General features: G+C 54.5%; 2 protein-coding genes across 2 annotated transcripts; one reads left to right on the forward strand and one right to left on the reverse strand.

Annotated features, from left to right (window-relative positions):
• Positions 1 to 303: 303 nt before the first annotated feature.
• MYLPF (myosin light chain, phosphorylatable, fast skeletal muscle) lies at positions 304 to 6,099 on the reverse strand. The gene is made up of 8 exons (XM_008685297.2): positions 6,016 to 6,099; positions 2,678 to 2,715; positions 1,950 to 2,045; positions 1,625 to 1,700; positions 1,323 to 1,427; positions 1,138 to 1,216; positions 586 to 634; positions 304 to 497 (listed from the first exon to the last, which is right to left on the reverse strand). Exons 2-8 carry the CDS (start codon positions 2,678 to 2,680, stop codon positions 393 to 395), a joined length of 513 nt encoding a protein of 170 aa, XP_008683519.1. The 5' UTR covers positions 2,681 to 2,715; positions 6,016 to 6,099; the 3' UTR covers positions 304 to 392.
• Positions 6,100 to 6,822: 723 nt separating this feature from the next.
• Positions 6,823 to 16,402, forward strand: TBC1D10B (TBC1 domain family member 10B). The gene is given in 10 exon segments (XM_008685377.2): positions 6,823 to 7,775; positions 10,695 to 10,794; positions 11,090 to 11,197; positions 11,287 to 11,393; positions 14,380 to 14,494; positions 14,621 to 14,686; positions 14,868 to 15,057; positions 15,398 to 15,552; positions 15,651 to 15,735; positions 15,738 to 16,402. Coding segments are annotated over 10 exon segments (2,394 nt in total). The 3' UTR covers positions 16,253 to 16,402.
• Positions 16,403 to 16,806: the final 404 nt, after the last annotated feature.

The raw sequence follows: 16,806 nt of genomic DNA on the forward strand, positions 1-16,806 counted from the left end.
CCCTCTGTCCCTCTCCTTGCTCGCGCGCTCTCTCAAATAAATAAATGGGTAAATCTTTAATAATAATAATAATAATAATAATAATAATAATAATAAACAGTTTTCCTGAGGGCACGCGAGTCTTCCTTTCCCAGCGGGAATAAGTGGGGGGTGTAGCGGGTGGAACGGAACCGCCCCACCCAGACCTTCGGTCATTAATTACTCACTCATTTGTTGGGCGCTGGCTTCCTGCCAGCCAGCGCTTCGGCCCCGCGTCCCACCTAAGTACCCCTCCCACAAACGCACTGAAGGTGCCACCGCTAAGAAACAAAGACCAGTTTAATTTTATTAGAGTCGGGGTGGGGGTCGGACTGGCAGCAAGGCGTTGGCCAGCAGAGGCCTAAGAGGGTCCCTTACTCCTGGTCCTTGGCGTCGCCATGCGTGATGACGTAGCAGATGTTCTTGTAGTCTACGTTGCCTCCCACGTCAGGGGGGAAGGCTGCCCACATGTTCCTGATCTGGGGAAAGATTCAGGGGCGTCTCCTACAGGTTCACTATGCTCCCCTGCCCCCTCCCTCTGCTTCTCCCAGACCTTCCCCCGCTCACCTCTTCCTGGGAGAAGCGGTCACACTGCGTGGTAAGCAGCTCCTCCAGGCTGGAGAGAGGTGACATATGGGGAGTTGAGATTGGGCTTCGTGGTTCCTTTCCACTCCCTCCCACCTCATCCTGGTTGCCATTCCTAGTATCAACTTGAAAACCGAAGTCACTCTAGATCCCTCACTGGTCGCCCAAACAGTCTGGCCTCCCCGCTTTTGCTCTTCCCCTCCCATATGTGCTGTGAAAATGTAATCCTATCGCCCATTTCCACAGTCCCAATTTTTCCCTTATCCCCTCCCTTATACCTAAGCTTTGGTAAGAATTTAAGGAGGCTTGGGGACCAGGGTTAAGTCGGTTAATCAGCCGCCTTCGGCCCAAGTCATGATCCCGGGGTCCTGGGATTGAGCCCCGCATCGGGCTCCCTGTTCAGTGGGGAGGCTGCTTCTCCCTTTCCCTCTGTCCGCCCCCAAAATAAAATCTTAAAAAAAAAAACACAAAACTTAAAAAAAGAAGAATTTAAGGAGGCTTTCTGCATGTGAGCAGCTGGAGAGGGTCACTTACAACTGCTTCTTGATGGTGCCCTTCCCCTCAGGGTCCAGGACCTTGAAGGCTCCAGTGATCACGTCCTCAGGGTCGGCACCTGGAAGATCAGAAGGCCGGTGAAGCTGAAGGATCCCTGAAGGGTCTGTCCCTGAAAGGTCTGGGGAAGGGCAGCTGGGGGCTTAGACCCAGGACACTTCATTCACCTTTGAGCTTCTCTCCAAACATGGTCAGGAAGACGGTGAAGTTGATGGGACCGCTGGCTTCCTTCATCATGGCATCTAGCTCCTCATTCTTCACATTGAGACGCCCTAGAGTAGGGTGGGGGAAGCTGGAGTGGGGTCCTGTGGCCAAGGGTGGATCCTTCCCATAAATTCAGATCCTCCCACCCATTTGTTGTCGGGGCGGACTGAGGCCCAGGGTGGAGCCAACAGGGCTGAAACCCAAGGCTTCTGAATTCCCAGTACTCTGCAGCCTTGAATCTTTATGGGTGGGATAAGGGGCTCACCCATGGCTGCGAAGGTGTCCCGCAGATCTTCCTTGTCGATAATGCCATCACGGTTCTGGTCAATGACGGTGAAGGCCTGTGGAAGGCAGGGGCAGGGAGGGGTTGGGTCCCCCATGGCCAGGCTTCATCATCCCTACCCCAGCAGATCAGATTCTGGCCCCCAGCCAGCTGTTCTCTTGCATGCCAAATGGGGAGGGGAGCAAGGAGTTCTAAGCCCTTCCCCTCCCCCCAAACAGGTGCACATTCCAGGGAGGGGGTGTTGGGGGGAAGGGCGGCAGGGGGGTGCCTTTGGTCAGTCTTCAGTCTCCCTTCTCCCCTTACTCACCTCCTTGAACTCCTGGATCTGAGTCTGGTCAAACATGGAGAAGACATTGGAGCTTCCGCCCTCTGCCACTGCCCTTCTCTTGGCCTTCTTGGGTGCCTGGGGGGAGGGAGGAGGAGGGATGGGCAAAGGGGTCCATGGGCCAATCCCTCCTCCACTCTGGAGGCAATTGATTAGATTCAGGGTCTTTTGAGTCATTTTTCTAAAGCAACTCTTCTGGTTCTAGGCTTTTCCCTCCTTATAACCTCTTTGCTGGGGGGCCTTGCTTTGGTTGCATCCCCAAATTTCTATCCTCCATCCTTCCCAACAAGTGGGACTCCTCAACAAGTCCCTTTCTCAGTGCCCAGAGCTTGCCTCTTCTGAGTCCCAGACTTGCAGTGGGACCCTGATCTACTCATTCACCCTATCTGAACCTCTGCTTTCTTGTTTATAAAATGGGAGTTGGAATCCTTGCCTGACTGGTCCCAGAGGGTTTTAGGAAGAGGGAGTGCAGGAAGGTATGGAGCATGCTTTGAGAGGGATGGGTCTCCTGCGAGTGGAGAGTCTGGGCAGATGATCCTTGGTTGGGTCATTTAGGCCATCGTTCTGTACGCTCCTCATTAGCAATGCCATGAAAAGGAGGATTCATCTGTTTACTCTTACTGGACTGGGAATCAGCTACTTTCTTTTAAAAAGTGAGTCTGCTTTGAGGTCTGAGGGATCTGGGTAGGGGCTGGGGGATTCCCACTCACCATGTCTTCAGTCTCCTGGGGGCAAGCAGTGGCTCTGGCTGGAAAGGAGCAGAGTCAGCCTGTGGCGGTCCCTCTGGGGTTATATAGTCCTGCCCCAGGGAGCCCTCAACATACCAGGGTAACCTTAGCCCTGTGGGGGCCCACCCCAGATACCAAAATAGCCCGGCTCAGGGCCTCTCCTTTCTTGGAGGGCCAGCAGCAGCTGGAGCCCAGGGAGGGAGGAGGGAGTGGGTCTTGGGATGCATGTCTCACTAGGACCTGGGCAGGAAGGGATGTTCTCTTTCCCGAAAGGGGGTTCGAATGTGCCAGAGTTCAGAGAGGACCCAAACAGAGGCATAGTACTGGGAAAAAAATTAACCAGGCCCCTGTACCCCTAAGTGGGGTGGGTCCAGATTTAGTTATTTATATAAAACACATCCCTTATTATTTTTTTTTTATTATTTATCTATTCGACAGAGACAGAGACAGCCAGCGAGAGAGGGAACACAAACAGGGGGAGTGGGAGAGGAAGAAGCAGGCTCATAGCGGAGGAGCCTGATGTGGGGCTCGATCCCACAACGCCGGGATCACGCCCTGAGCCGAAGGCAGACGCTTAACCGCTGTGCCACCCAGGCGCCCCTAAAACACATCCCTTATTTTGAAATTAACATTTTTATGTTTCTATTTATTTGTATTTTTTTAAAAAGATTTTTTTATTTTTAAGTAATCTCTACACCCAACGTGGGGCTCAAACTTACAACCCAGAAATCAAGAACTGCAGGCTCTACCAACTAAGCCAGCCAGGCGCCCCTCCAGATTTAAAGCCAGTAAAATGACTGAGCACTTAAGTATGCCAGGCACTGGGCTATGCTTCATGGGTGTCCCTTGGCAAGCACAGTCCCCCACTCCTATTGTGAAGTTCACAGTCAAGTGTATGTATGCGTGTGGGGTGGTGGCAGAGTTGAAAGGGAGACAGACAGCTGTCTAGGGAAGCCGAAGAATCAAGAAGGTCTTCTCCATCCCCTTTGGTGGGGGCAGGGAGGAGGTTTCAAGAAAAGATGCCAAGGATGGAATGACCAGGTAGAAAGAGGCTAGACAGCCTGGAGCAGATCTTGGGCTGTGTGCTTCAACTCCCTGGGACTTGTTTTCCCCATCCCACAAAACTTGTGGATATGAACACTATTTGGAAACAGTTTAGTGAAATATAATCACTACAATTAATATTTATGCCTTGCCTTGGTGGACTTACAGCTTAGCTGTGGAGACAAGATAAAGGCAGGAAATGACATAACAGCTGATCAAGAGCGCAAAAGTAGAGGGGCGCCTGGGTAGCGCAGTCGTTAGGCGGCTGCCTTCGGCTCAGGGCCTGATCCTGGCGTTCCAGGATCGAGTCCCACATCGGGCTCCTCCGCTGGGAGCCTGCTTCTTCCTCTCCCACACCCCCTGCTTGTGTTCCCTCTCTCGCTGGCTGTCTCTCTCTGTCAAAATAAATAAATAAAATCTTTAAAAAAAAAAAAAGAGCGCAAAAGTAGAGGGCATAGCAGCCCCGTGTGGGGGTATGGAGATGACTTTATGAAGGCCAGGAGAAGTGAGTCTGGTGAAAGTGGAGGGGCAGGCATGCTGTTCAGAGAGCACAGATGGACAAAGTCCTGGAGAAGTAAAAAATCGGGTTGCCAGAATGGTGATGGGGCTGGAGCAGAGGGTGCAGGCCGGAGACCAGAGATTGGAGGGTCTTGCAATCTTGGTATCAAAGCACCAAGGGGGACGCTAGTGGGTCACCTCCTCCCAGGTGGATGAGATGGTGCCAGTGGCCCCTTTTTCCATTCTGGGCAAGAACCAGCTTGGCTGACTGTGTGATTTTGAGGTACCCTCTCCTGGGGAAATAGTGGCTGAGGAAGCCCCAGGAGGCCAAGGTTGGCAAGGACACCCATCTCCTCCTTCTCTTGCTCCCTCTAGGACCCGGTGTCCTGAGGAAGGTGCCTCCTCCTTTTGCCCTCCTCCAGCCTCATGCCAAAGCCTCTAAGACATTTTCTTTTCTGGGCACTGGGGCCCAGCCACCTGTTGTCTCTAAGAAGAGAGAAGGAGCCACCCTAAACTTAGCAGCTGCCCTTGGCCTCCTACACTGGCCCCTCCCTGCCTCAATCGACAGCTGTCTCACCTTATACGGTTACCATGGGGGTCTAGGCCCAGGGAGGAGCCCACTTAATCCTGGGTTCTGGGAGGGGAGAAAAACTCCAAAGAGGGGAAGGGGGAAAGTGCTCAGATAGCTTGGGTCAAATGGAAAGTGGGGAAATCGAGGAGAAGGAGCTGTAGCTGTAACTCGGACACAGGATCTGGGTCTGAGCTGGGAGCCAGTAGCCTAAGAGAACTCAGAAACCAAGGAGGACCTGGGACATTGGGAGCTAGGCCTGACTGAAACTTCAGGATGGTGGACTCTGTATGGAAGTTGGGGGGCCTCTAACCCTGAGGCCCAAAGGGACGGGGGTCAGAGAGAGGAGGGACTCCTAAAATCAGGATTTTGTGTTTGTGATCTGTGGTAGCCTGGGGGCTCATGAGATTGGGGTCTGCTTTCTTAGCAGAAAATGAGGAGTACAGAGAGGTGTGGCTGTGATGGGAGAGGAGTTGATGGGACAGGTCCCGGGTCCCCCAAAGAATAAGAACACAGATATGGGAGTTTGTGCTACTGGGAATTCATGGTTTGGGGTCTAGGATACCCACTAGAATGGGGGAGGCACTCAGGGGATGAGAATTAGATCCTGGATTCTGGGGAGGAGCTGGGATATATAGAGGGGAGAGGGGCTGAGGAAAGGGACTTAGGGCTTGGGATTCCCATCGGAAATGGAAGATCCAGGGAGATGGGTCCCTTAGATGATTTGGGGGCTCTGGTTATAGTCGTCTGGGCTTTGAGTGTTGAGGTTGGTTGCAAGCTGAGATGAAAATTAGAGACAGAGTGGAGGTTGAGAGTACTTGATCAGGGCACTGGATCTGTGATGGGGTCCCACAGACCATCAGAGTGAGGCGGCTCTGGATGGAGAATGGGAGACCAGGGGGCGCTTCGCTGGTTTAGTCGGTAGGGCATGCGGCTCTCCATCTCAGGGTCGTGAGTTCAAGCCCCACCTTGGCTGTGGAGCCTACTTAAGGTGGGGGAGAGAGAGAGAATGGCAGCCCAAAAAGGACTCAAGCAAAGCAGCGCGGCGCTCTTATTGGCTAAGGGCTGCTTTAATGTCCCTGGCCCCCGCCCCCTCTCGGCGCTGTCCCCAACTGTCACCCCCTCCTGCGCTTGTCTCCGGTTGTCACCGATATCCCTGGGCTGGCACCGCCTACTGGCAGNNNCCAGCCAGCTGTCATTCCTTCTTGACCTTCTTGGGAGACCTAAAGAATTCCTCAGCTCTTCCTATTGACTGCGGATGCTGTCTGTCACTGCCCAAAGAGACACCGCTGTCTGTCAACTTGACCTCCGCCTACTCCCCCTTTTCATTGGCTCCCTTTTTACTGTTTCCATTGGCCAGGCTCGCCTCTTCTCGCGCAGAACCCGCCTCCTTCCGTGGTCATTCACTCTCCAGCCATTTTTATTGGCCAGGAGGTTCAGCTTCCCGCTTTTCTATTAGTTATCTCTTTCGTTCCACCTCCTCCTGCCTTCACTCGCCCTCTCATTGGGGCGCCTCCGCCTTCTCCATTTCCTCTTTCCAAATTACCCAGCCCCTTCCCACCTCCAACTCCACCCACCCTTCCAACGATTGGCAGAAACCCAGTTCCCTCTCTCCTATTATTCGTCCAAACACTCTGACGAGGCGGGAGAAAAAAGGAGCGCGATGGGACTGCCCGCGCGCAGGCGTGAAACGCCGAAACGCTGGCCGCTTAGCCGGCGCTGGGGCATGTGCGCAGGCGCGAGGTCGGCCGCTCGCCTGAAGCAGGAGGGAGGGGGCGGCGGCGAGAGAGCGCCAGGGGTGAGAGGGCGCAAGGGGGACCCCCGCTCCTGGCGCCCCGGGATTCCTGCCACGCCTCCGCGCGCCGGGCAGCTGCCCGCGCGCCGCCCCCGTCCCCGACGCGCGCCAGGCCGCGCCCTTAGCCTTCTCCCCTTCCTTGGCGGGCGGCGCGGAGCGGCCTGAGGGGCGGCGCCTTCTGCGGCCGCCCCGGCGGGGGGATGTGAGGGGAGGCCCGCGGCCATGGAGACGGGCCCGGCGCCCCTGGTGGCCCCGCCGCGCCGTCATGGCGCCCCCGCGGCCCCCTCGCCGCCGCCCCGCGGCTCCAGGGCCGGACCCGTCGTGGTGGTGGCTCCGGGGCCGCCAGTGACCACGGCCACATCGGCCCCGGTCACCCTGGTGGCCCCCGGGGAGGCGCTGCCCGCCTGGGTACCGGGGCTCGCCCAGACCTCGGCCCCGGCCGCGGCCCCAGCCTCGACCGTCACGAGCAGCACAGTGGTGGTGCTGACGCTGGAGGCCTCACCCGAAGCCGCGAGGGCGCAGGTCTCTCCTGGCTCAGAACCCCCGGTGCCCGGGGCAGTGGCAGGAGCCGAGATGTCCATGGCTTTGGGCCCCGGGGCAGACTCTCCGAAGACGGAGGAGGCTAGAACCTCCCCCGCTCCTGGACCAGGTACCCCCACCGGGACCCCCACCAGGACCCCTTCCAGAACAGCTCCTGGGGCTCTGACCGCCAAACCCCCGCTTGCCCCCAAGCCGGGAACCACAGTTGCCTCAGGAGTGACTGCGCGGGTTGCAGCAGTGACAGCAGGACAGGTGACAAGTGGACATGGAGCTGCAGCGGCAACATCAGCATCAACTGCACAGGCTCCCGAGGACCCCTCAGGGCCTGGCCCGGGCCCTTCAGGGACATGTGAGGCTCTGGTAGCTGTCGTGACGGTCACCCCAGCTCCGGAGCCTGCTGAAAACTCTCAGGACCTAGGCTCCACGTCTAGCCTGGGACCGGGCATCTCTGGGCCTCGAGGGCAGGCCCCGGACACTCTGAGCTACTTGGACTCCGTAAGCCTCATGTCTGGGACCTTGGAGTCCTTGGCAGATGATGTGAGCTCCATGGGCTCAGACTCAGAGATAAATGGGCTGGCCCTGCGCAAGACGGACAAGTATGGCTTCCTTGGGGGCAGCCAGTATTCGGGCAGTCTGTGAGTACCCAGTGGGCACCCAGTGGCACTGCTTCAGGGAAGCAGAGGTTGGGGAGGAGGAAATGATACACCTTGCCCAGACTCCGGCAGCCCAGCCTCCTCTGAGGCTCCAGGGGAGTGGCTCCAGCAGGAGTGAGATTCTTGGTGATCCCTGTGGTGCTTAGAGCATCCTGAGGTTTTGATGGCACTTTCATGTTAGAGTTTCAGACCAGGTGTCAGGAGTTGTGGGTCTGAGCTTTGCTTTTAGTGTGTTGTGTGCCCTTGAGCTTTCTTCCCTATTTCCGTGCCTCAGTTTCCTTCTCTATAAAGTGAAAGTTTGAATGACATGATACCTAAGGTCGTCCCAGGTCCTTGATGTGAAACTCCAGCTATGGGCCAGATATTCTGGAGACCTGGCGGGGCAGGCATTCTGGTAGAGTTCATTGGTCCCTGAAGTGGAAGGAGTCTGGGAGGGATGGAGGCGTCTCCCCTCCCCCGTAGCCCTAGGTCTGATGGGGCGGTGAGAGGGGGAAGTCTGGTTGATGGAGGGGAGACCCTGAAGCCAAGGCTCCTCTGCAAAACAGAGAAGGGCAGTCTTGTGTTCTTACTGAAGGAAAGGGGTTGGGGGAGGCCTCTTCCCCATTTCCTCATCTCCCCAGCCCGGCTTACTCTTTCCTAGTTCCCTCCAGGGGCCTGAGTCACTCCTGATGTAGGAGTGCGATTGCCTCTGACTTCTTCCTTCCCTCTCTCTGGATCCTGCGCAATATTCCTGTACCCTTTTAACCTGCTGGTCAGTTCAACCTACAGCATCACCTGAGCACCCAGGTGCCAGACCTTGCCCTGGGTACTAGGGATAAAATAGTTGTTTCAAGGCGCCCATCATCTAGAGGGAGAAACAAATACTTTAAGAGTTGGTTTCGATATATGTAAGGTTTAGCCTTGAGATCATCACAGGATTTTGTGAGCACCTAGGAAAGGTGTCTTTTGCCCACTCCGAAGTCAGCTGAGGCTGGTCCGAATGCTGAAGAATGGGTAGGATTTAATTGTGTATGTGTGTGTTGGGTGGGGGGCACCTGCCTGGGGTTGGGGGGGACACTTGGGAGGATGTTCTAAGCATGTTTTATAATCTAACAAAAAAAACAGAGAACCTTTGATTAAGCACCAACATTCATGGTCTTAGGAAGGCATCTGAAGTTTGACCTTGGTATTTTCCCATGCACGGAGGAGGCATTGTCGTACCCAATTTATAGGTGAAGAAACAGGATTGAGGCAGTTGAGCGAATTGCCCCACTCACATCTGGATCTGTGTGACCAACTTTCTCCTCAGTACCACACCGCCCTAAGGAACTTGGATTGAGTTGGATTTTAGTGAGCCCCTCTTGTGTGCCAGGCACCGTGCTGGTTGCTACTTCTATGCTTTGTAATTTTGTCCCTCTAAAATCTATCTTCTGTGTTGGATACTTCTGAGGCAAGACTAACTGAGGCACATGTTACGTTAAAAGCTTGTAGTGGCTCCCCACTGGCCACAGGATAAAGTCTCAAATGCTTTATTCTGCAGATAGGCTCCTTAGTATCTGGCTTTGCCAGTCTTTCTGGTCTTCTGTCTCACCACTCCTCGCCGTGCACTTAGTACTGTGGTCCTGTTGAACGGATTGTAGTCTTTCCCCCTTTATACTCCCACCTGCCAGGAATGCCTTTCTCCCCCTTCTTGTCTCAGTGTGTTCTGTTCAGTCCTTCATGGCTTATAACTCAGATGTCTCCTCCTCCAGGAAGCCTTTTCTGATATCCACTGCCCCTACTCCAGTCAGTGCCTCTTCTGTGCATTTTTATCATTGCATTTCCCATACCACATTGCAATTATCTCCCCTGCAAGCTTGTGACCTTCTTGAGGGCAGGAAAGATATTATCTTATTCTTCCTGATCCTTAGTAGAGTTTGGAACTGACTTATGCTAGAAATTAATGAGAGGTGTTTAAGGGGCTTCTAAGACAAAAGAAACTAGTATTTAATGAGACCTTCCATTTACCAGTCCTTATGTGGTTTCTCAATAGCCCTCTCATAACTTTGTGATGTAGGTGGTGACATCCCTTTTTTATAGAAAAGGAAGAGAGTCAGGTTATCACTTGCCAAGATCCCCCAGCTTCTAATGGGTGGAACTGGGATTTGAGCTCAGGTCTGTCTGGAAACTCAAGCTCTTTCTTCCATTCCACTCACCTCCTGGTACTAGCTCCTACAAGTAACTGTTTAAAGACTCATGGGGCATCTTGAGTGTGAGGCTGTGACAGAACAATGGGCAAACAGTGCAAGGAAGACTTCATTTGCTTGGGAATCTAGGGTGATTTCAGGGAGAAGGAGGTGGAGGGGATTGCAGATGGCCTGGGAGATCTCAAGAGTCTGATAGGAGGAAACTCCGTTCCTTCTAGGGAGGCAGAGAGATATATTGGTTCTGTGTTTCATTTTATGGGTAATACTTGCCATTACTGAGCACTTGCCATTTGTTATCTCCTGTAACTTCTCCGTCTTACGAATGCGGAAATTGAGGCTAGAGGAATTCAGTGACTTGCCCAAGGTCACACAATGAATAAGTGGTAAAGCTAGAACTTGGACCCAGGTCTAATGCGAAGTGGGGTTTTTAAATATTCTGTACCCTCTCCCCAAACTTGTATGTGCCATAAGCAGGATTTGAACACACCCAACATGTATAGAGATCCAACATGAGAACACCAGAGATTCCTTCCAAAGAGAAGTCCTTTCAGTGTGATGAGCTAGGCACTTGGATGGCTAAGTGGCCAGATGTCCTGATATTTGGTAGCTCACAAAATGCTTTTACGTCCAGTCTCTCATTTTGAAACGGGGGGGGGGTGGCCTGCTTCAGTTCCACCAGCAATCCATGTTGTACACTACCGCTACTGACCCCTTCCATACTCCCTTCATCCTGCAGAGAGAGCTCCATTCCTGTAGATGTGGCTCGGCAGCGGGAGCTCAAATGGCTGGAGATGTTCAGTAACTGGGATAAGTGGCTGTCACGGCGTTTCCAGAAGGTTTGGAAGGCTGAGTGGTGGGCAGGGCGATGGACAGGTTGGGAAGGGGGCAGGGAGGGCTCATGTGCTCCAGGGAAGCCATGTTAGTATTTGCTCTCTAGACCACATTGGGGGCAGGCGGTACTTGGGCCTAGGGGGAGGAGTAGCTTTAAAGATAGAAGGCCAGGCCAGGTCCAGTGGAGTCAAGCCAATGGGATGTGTGAGGGGTGTGCCAGGAAGCCTGAGGACTGCTGGGGAAAGCCTGGAGGCTCTGCCAGCCCCTGAAGCTGCTGGCCTGCCTGCCATTCTGTCTTAGGTGAAGCTGCGCTGCCGGAAGGGGATCCCCTCTTCCCTCAGAGCCAAGGCCTGGCAGTACCTGTCCAATAGCAAGGAACTCCTGGAGCAGAACCCTGGCAAGTTTGAGGTATGTCCAGGGTATGGGGTTGTGACATGGTGTGAAGGGTATCATCAGTCCCCCCAGATCCTGAGATAATCCCTGCTGTCCCGCTGCAGGAGCTGGAACGGGCGCCTGGGGACCCCAAGTGGCTGGATGTGATTGAGAAGGACCTGCACCGCCAGTTCCCTTTCCATGAGATGTTTGCTGCTCGAGGGGGGCATGGGTAAGATGGCCTGACCACATGGGTCAGGCAGCAAACATTGGTAGAAGGCTCCAAGTGGATACAGGGCTGGGTTGAAAGCAGTTCTTGCTCTCCAGGGCTTCTAGGAGAGTGGTCTTTAATGGATTGAGTGTCAAGCCATATTGAAGGAAGCGTCCTGGGAGGGAGATTCTGACTTGGGGCTGGGGGGCTGCTGCAGGGGGGATGGGAGGCCCTACGACTTATTGAAGAGGTCGCATTTGAACTGGGTTTTGAAGGATAGACGGGAGCAGAGCAGGAGGCAGGTTTTTCCTGGCCAGTGTTATGTAAGTTCTGTCTGGGATGTGCGGTTGGGTAGAGCTGAGGCTGGAAAAGCAGTTTAGGGCCAGGTCACCAAGGTCCTTTAAAAACTGTTCCAAGGCATTTGTACTTTTGTTCTATATACCCGGCTTCCCTGAGATGTGTATCTGTCAGTCCTTAGTAGTATGCAAGATGGTATTAGGTGGCTCTCAGGTGGACTTTTTTTCATCAGTTGGTTCATCTTTTCAGCAAATACTTAATACCTGCTATCTGCCAGGCACTGGTCTAGCCAAAGATGACAGCAGTTAACAAGAGACAAAAATTCCTGCCCTTATGGGGCTTATTACATTTTAGTGGGGATAGACAATACATAAATAAGACAAAGAAGGAAAAGTATGTTGCCTGTGAAATGGTGGTAAGTATGAAAGAGGAGTTTAAAGCAAGAAAGGGGAGTAGAGAGTGAGAATGGAGATGGGGCTACAAGTGATCTGATCTGATTTGTGTTTTAAAAGGGTCATTCTGGCTGCTGTGCTGAGAATAGACTATAAGGAGACAAGGACAGAAGCAGAGAGACCTGTGAGGAGACCATTTCCATAATCTAGGAGAGAGACCATGATAGATAAACCAGAATGGTAGCCGTGGAACTATGGGGAGAAGTGGTTGGGTTCTGGGTATTTCTGAAGGTAGAGTCAAAAGGATTTGCCAACGGATTAGATGTGGAGTGTGTGAGAGAGAGGGAGAAGGAGTGAGCGAGAGTAAGAGTGCAATTAAGGCTGACTCTTAAGGTTTTGGGCCTGAGAAACTAGAAAAATGGAATTGTTATGTACTGATGTGGATGGGGAAAATGGGAAAAAGGAAGTTAGAGGGGTACATCAGGAGCTCAGTTTTGGAATGTGAGGTTTGAAATACTAATTAGATGTCCAGATGAAGATGTCAGATAAGTTGGATGTATGCTATATGCAAGTCTGGAATTTGGGGAGAAGTTTAAAGTGAAGGTAAGCTGGAGATTGAGCATTGTCAGCCTCTAGGTGGGACTAAATCTCACCCATGGGACTGGGTGAGGTCATCAAAGCAGCAAGGTCAAAGATTGAGCAGCTCCAGCGTTTCAAGAATGGAAAGATGAGAACGAACCTGCAAGGGAGACTAGAAGCAGAAGCTGGAGAGGTAGAAGGGAAACCAGGGCAGTGTGATTTCTGGAAGCAAATTGAAGAGGGGTTTCAGGACCAGCTGTATGAAATAACTGCTGGTGGGTCAAGTAAAGTCAAGTCTGCAGATTGACCTCGGGACTCAGCGCAGTGGAGGTCATTGGTGACCTTGATGAGGGCAGTTTTGCACGGGGCAGTGGGTTAAAGCCTGACTGCAGAATGGAAGAGCTTGATGACAGCGAGCCTGTACCCTGAAGTTTTGCTGAGTAGGTAAGGAGAGAAATGGTGTGGTGTTTGGAGGGGGAAGGGTGGTGGTCAAGAGACTATTTTTTTAAGCAAGAGGAAAGAACAGATGTTGGTATGCCAATGGGAATGATCTAGTAGGGAGAGAAAAACTGATGATGCAGGAGAGGTGGGAGGCTTGCTGGGGTGATGGCCCGTGAGGTGAGAGTGGATGGGGTGCCGTGCCCAAGTGGAAAGGTTGTGTTTGGCAAGGACCACAGACATTTCACCCACAGCAACGGGGGAGGAAGCAGGGACACATGCATGTAGGTAGGTGAATGAAGCATGGGAGCTTGTGGGAATTACCTGTCTACTTTAATACGTATTGGGTAAAATAACTAGTGCATCCAACCTGACAGTTCATGGATGCTGTTGCAAAGTGGAGAAAAAATACTAAGTGAAAAAAAGCGGGGAGGTATGCAGATAAAGCACAAGTGCAGATCACACTTCAGTGACTGCATTTTCAGATAGAGGGGGTCATTTTTTACTTTTTTCTGGGTAAGAAATGAAGGTCTGAGCTACGGAATGGCTGTGGAGGCAGAGAAAAGGAACAGGCCTGAATGAAATTCAAGAGGTAGTGTTGAGAAGATGTGGTGATTAGCCATGGGGAGTGATGAAGAGCTCTCTTTTCCAATGTGGGGCTGACTGAATGGAATTCCCAGACATGGGGCAGCCTCCAGAAAGAGGTGCAGTTCTAGGGCAGAGCTTTTATTCTTTTGGATGCAGAGACAGAAAGGTTTGAGGCACAGCTGGCTTCCCCAGCCTTCACCAAGAACCAGGGCCCACCAAGAACCAGGGCCCAGGACATGGTGGCGGGGACCTGATTCAATCCAGTGAGGCAGATGAGGCGGGCCCTGCCCCGGGAGAGCCCCTGCTCCGGGGCGCTAAAAGCATTCAGACAGTGCGACAGGAGGGCTGTTGCTGCGGGCAGTGAAAGCTTCCGGAAGAAGGTGACCTTGAAGGATATGGCATGGTGGCAGATGAAGGAGGGAGAGAGAACACAGCCGGTGTGGGGGAACGGGTAGGAAGCATGTGGAGTGTGCAGGCAAGGGTGGAAGGCTGAGCCTGGAATGCTTTGGCTATGGTTGGAGTCTGTCGCTTCACCCTGATGGGCAGCACCAGGAACTTCAGTGGAGGTGTGTGGTGGTGAAGCTCTGAGGTTAATCTGGAACTGGATCTAGGAGGGGTCTGGAAGGGGGTTGGTTAGGGGGAGCAGGCTTAGTTTGGGGCAGAGAGCCCTCAGCTCCTGTGATTGCCCTCATGATCTTGTCCAATACCCACAGGCAACAGGACCTGTACCGAATCCTGAAGGCCTACACGATCTACCGGCCTGATGAGGGCTACTGCCAGGCCCAGGCCCCAGTGGCTGCCGTGCTGCTCATGCACATGCCTGCTGAGGTCCGCATACCCCGGTCCTGGTTGGGGAGGGCCTGGGAGGACCTTGGCCTGCCGTGGTGATGGGGGAGCGCTCTGCTCCCTGTTTCTCAGGTCCCATCCCTCCCCCGTTGTTCTTGCCCTCCTCAGCAAGCTTTTTGGTGCCTGGTGCAGATCTGCGACAAGTACCTCCCCGGTTACTACAGTGCAGGGCTGGTGAGTGTCTGAAGGCTGGGTGCACCCAAGGCTGCAGGGAGGTCCTTGTCCTGTCCCACCTGCTGCCCTTTTGTCCCTGTGCTCTGGGCCTCTCCCACCGAGGTGAGGATCCCCTCCTAGGGACAGTGCTACCCCAAGGGGGTCACCAAAGGCCTCTTCTCACTGCTTCTCCCACCTGCAGGAGGCCATTCAGTTGGACGGAGAAATCTTCTTCGCGCTCTTGCGCCGGGCCTCCCCACTGGCACACCGGCACCTGCGGCGGCAGCGCATTGACCCCGTGCTCTACATGACCGAGTGGTTCATGTGCATCTTCGCCCGCACCCTGCCCTGGGCGTCAGTGCTGCGTGTCTGGGATATGTTCTTCTGTGAAGGTACTTCTGGAGCCATTCAGGCCATGAGGGGTCTGGGGTTTCCACGGTGGCTGCCACAGAGGGGGCTGCTGCCAGAAGGTACGTCTGGGGCCTAGGCTTCCCTGTATGCAGTCCGGGGGCTGGAGAAACTGGGGCCTGGTCTTGGCTCTGCCATCAACCTGGCGCCTACGCTCCCTCCCAGGAACCTGAAACCCATGGCAGCTCATCTCCGTGGGGCCTCCGTTTCCTCATCTGTGAGGATGGCAGTAAGACAGGGATAGGGCCTGTGAGGCCCTTCTACATGGGACGGGCTGCGATCCCAGCCCTGATCGCCCATGCTGTCATTTCTCTGCCCTTGCAGGCGTCAAGATCATCTTCCGGGTGGCGCTGGTGCTGCTGCGGCACACGCTGGGCTCGGTGGAGAAGCTGCGCTCCTGCCAGGGCATGTACGAGACCATGGAGCAGCTGCGCAACCTGCCCCAGCAGTGCATGCAGGAGGACTTCCTGGTGCATGAGGTAGGCCGCGGCCGGAGTCCACCCGCACCTGCTTCAGCCCGTCCCACCCTGCCCTTCACCCTCCCCTTCATTCTGCTACCCATTCCTTCTTGGTCTAGGTGACCACCCTCCCGGTGACAGAAGCACTGATTGAGCGAGAGAACGCGGCCCAGCTCAAGAAGTGGCGGGAAACCCGGGGGGAGCTGCAGAGGAGCGGCGGCGGCAGCAGCCACCCCTGGGCCCCTCCTCCAGCCTTCTTAGCCTCCCTGGCCTCAAGAGCCGAGGTTCCCGGGCAGCTGGGGGGGCCCCCTCTCCACCCCCTCCTGCCCGCAGGGCCAGTGCTGGGCCTGCCCCAGGGCCTGTGGTCACCGCTGAGGGACTGCATCCATCCCTTCCTTCGCCTACTGGCAACAGCACCCCGCTGGGTTCCAGCAAGGAGACTCGAAGGCAGGAGAAGGAGCGGCAGAAACAGGAAAAGGAACGTGAGAAGGAGCGGCAGAAACAGGAGAAAGAACGGGAAAAGCAAGAGAAGGAGCGGCAGAAGTGGGAAAAAGAGCAGGAGAAGGAGCAACAGAAGCAGGAGAAGGAACGACAGAAGCAGGAAAAGAAGGCCCAAGGCAGGAAGCTCTCGCTGCGTCGAAAGGCCGATGGGCCCCCAGCCCCCCAGGATGGTGGGGACAGGTCCTCGGCATCTGAGGCCCGGCAGGATGCTTACTTCTGACCTCTGTCTCGGGGCTGGACTGCATGGCCTCCCTCTTTTTTCCTCAGTCAAGAGCAGGCCTGGCCTGGGGTGCTGCCCCAAGCTTCTTGGGCAGGCTGTCACTCTTTCTGGGGAAAGCGGTTTGGCTCCCCAACTCCTTGCCAGCTGCTGATCCCTACACAGCTGGGACAGTGAGTGCACGGGGCAGCTGCCTTTCCTCGGGGCAGCCGTGAACAAGTCTGGAGCCCCTCACCTCCAGTTAGGCCCAGCTGGGGTCTCTGTCACTCCTGCCCCAATTCCCTCTGGGGTCCTGCCCAGGTGCAGTCCTGATTGGCCTTTTGTCACCTCAGGGGTGACTTGGCGATGGGAATCAGCAGTTTTCAGATTCTTACACCAGTTGCTCCCCTTATCCATGAGTGGAGCTGGGTTCCTTTTTCCCTTCTTCAGCTCTGCCGGTCTCCCCCTCTTCCTGCCTGGGGGCCAAGGCTCTCCTCGCTCTACTTCTGGACATCTCTGTGTTGTAATTATGTACAGAGGACCTGGTGGGTCCAGGGTGGGGGTGTTCGCTCTATCTT

The sequence above is a fragment of the Ursus maritimus genome, unplaced genomic scaffold (assembly GCF_017311325.1).
Source record: "Ursus maritimus isolate PB19 unplaced genomic scaffold, ASM1731132v1 scaffold_2, whole genome shotgun sequence".
Taxonomy (NCBI): domain Eukaryota; kingdom Metazoa; phylum Chordata; class Mammalia; order Carnivora; family Ursidae; genus Ursus; species Ursus maritimus.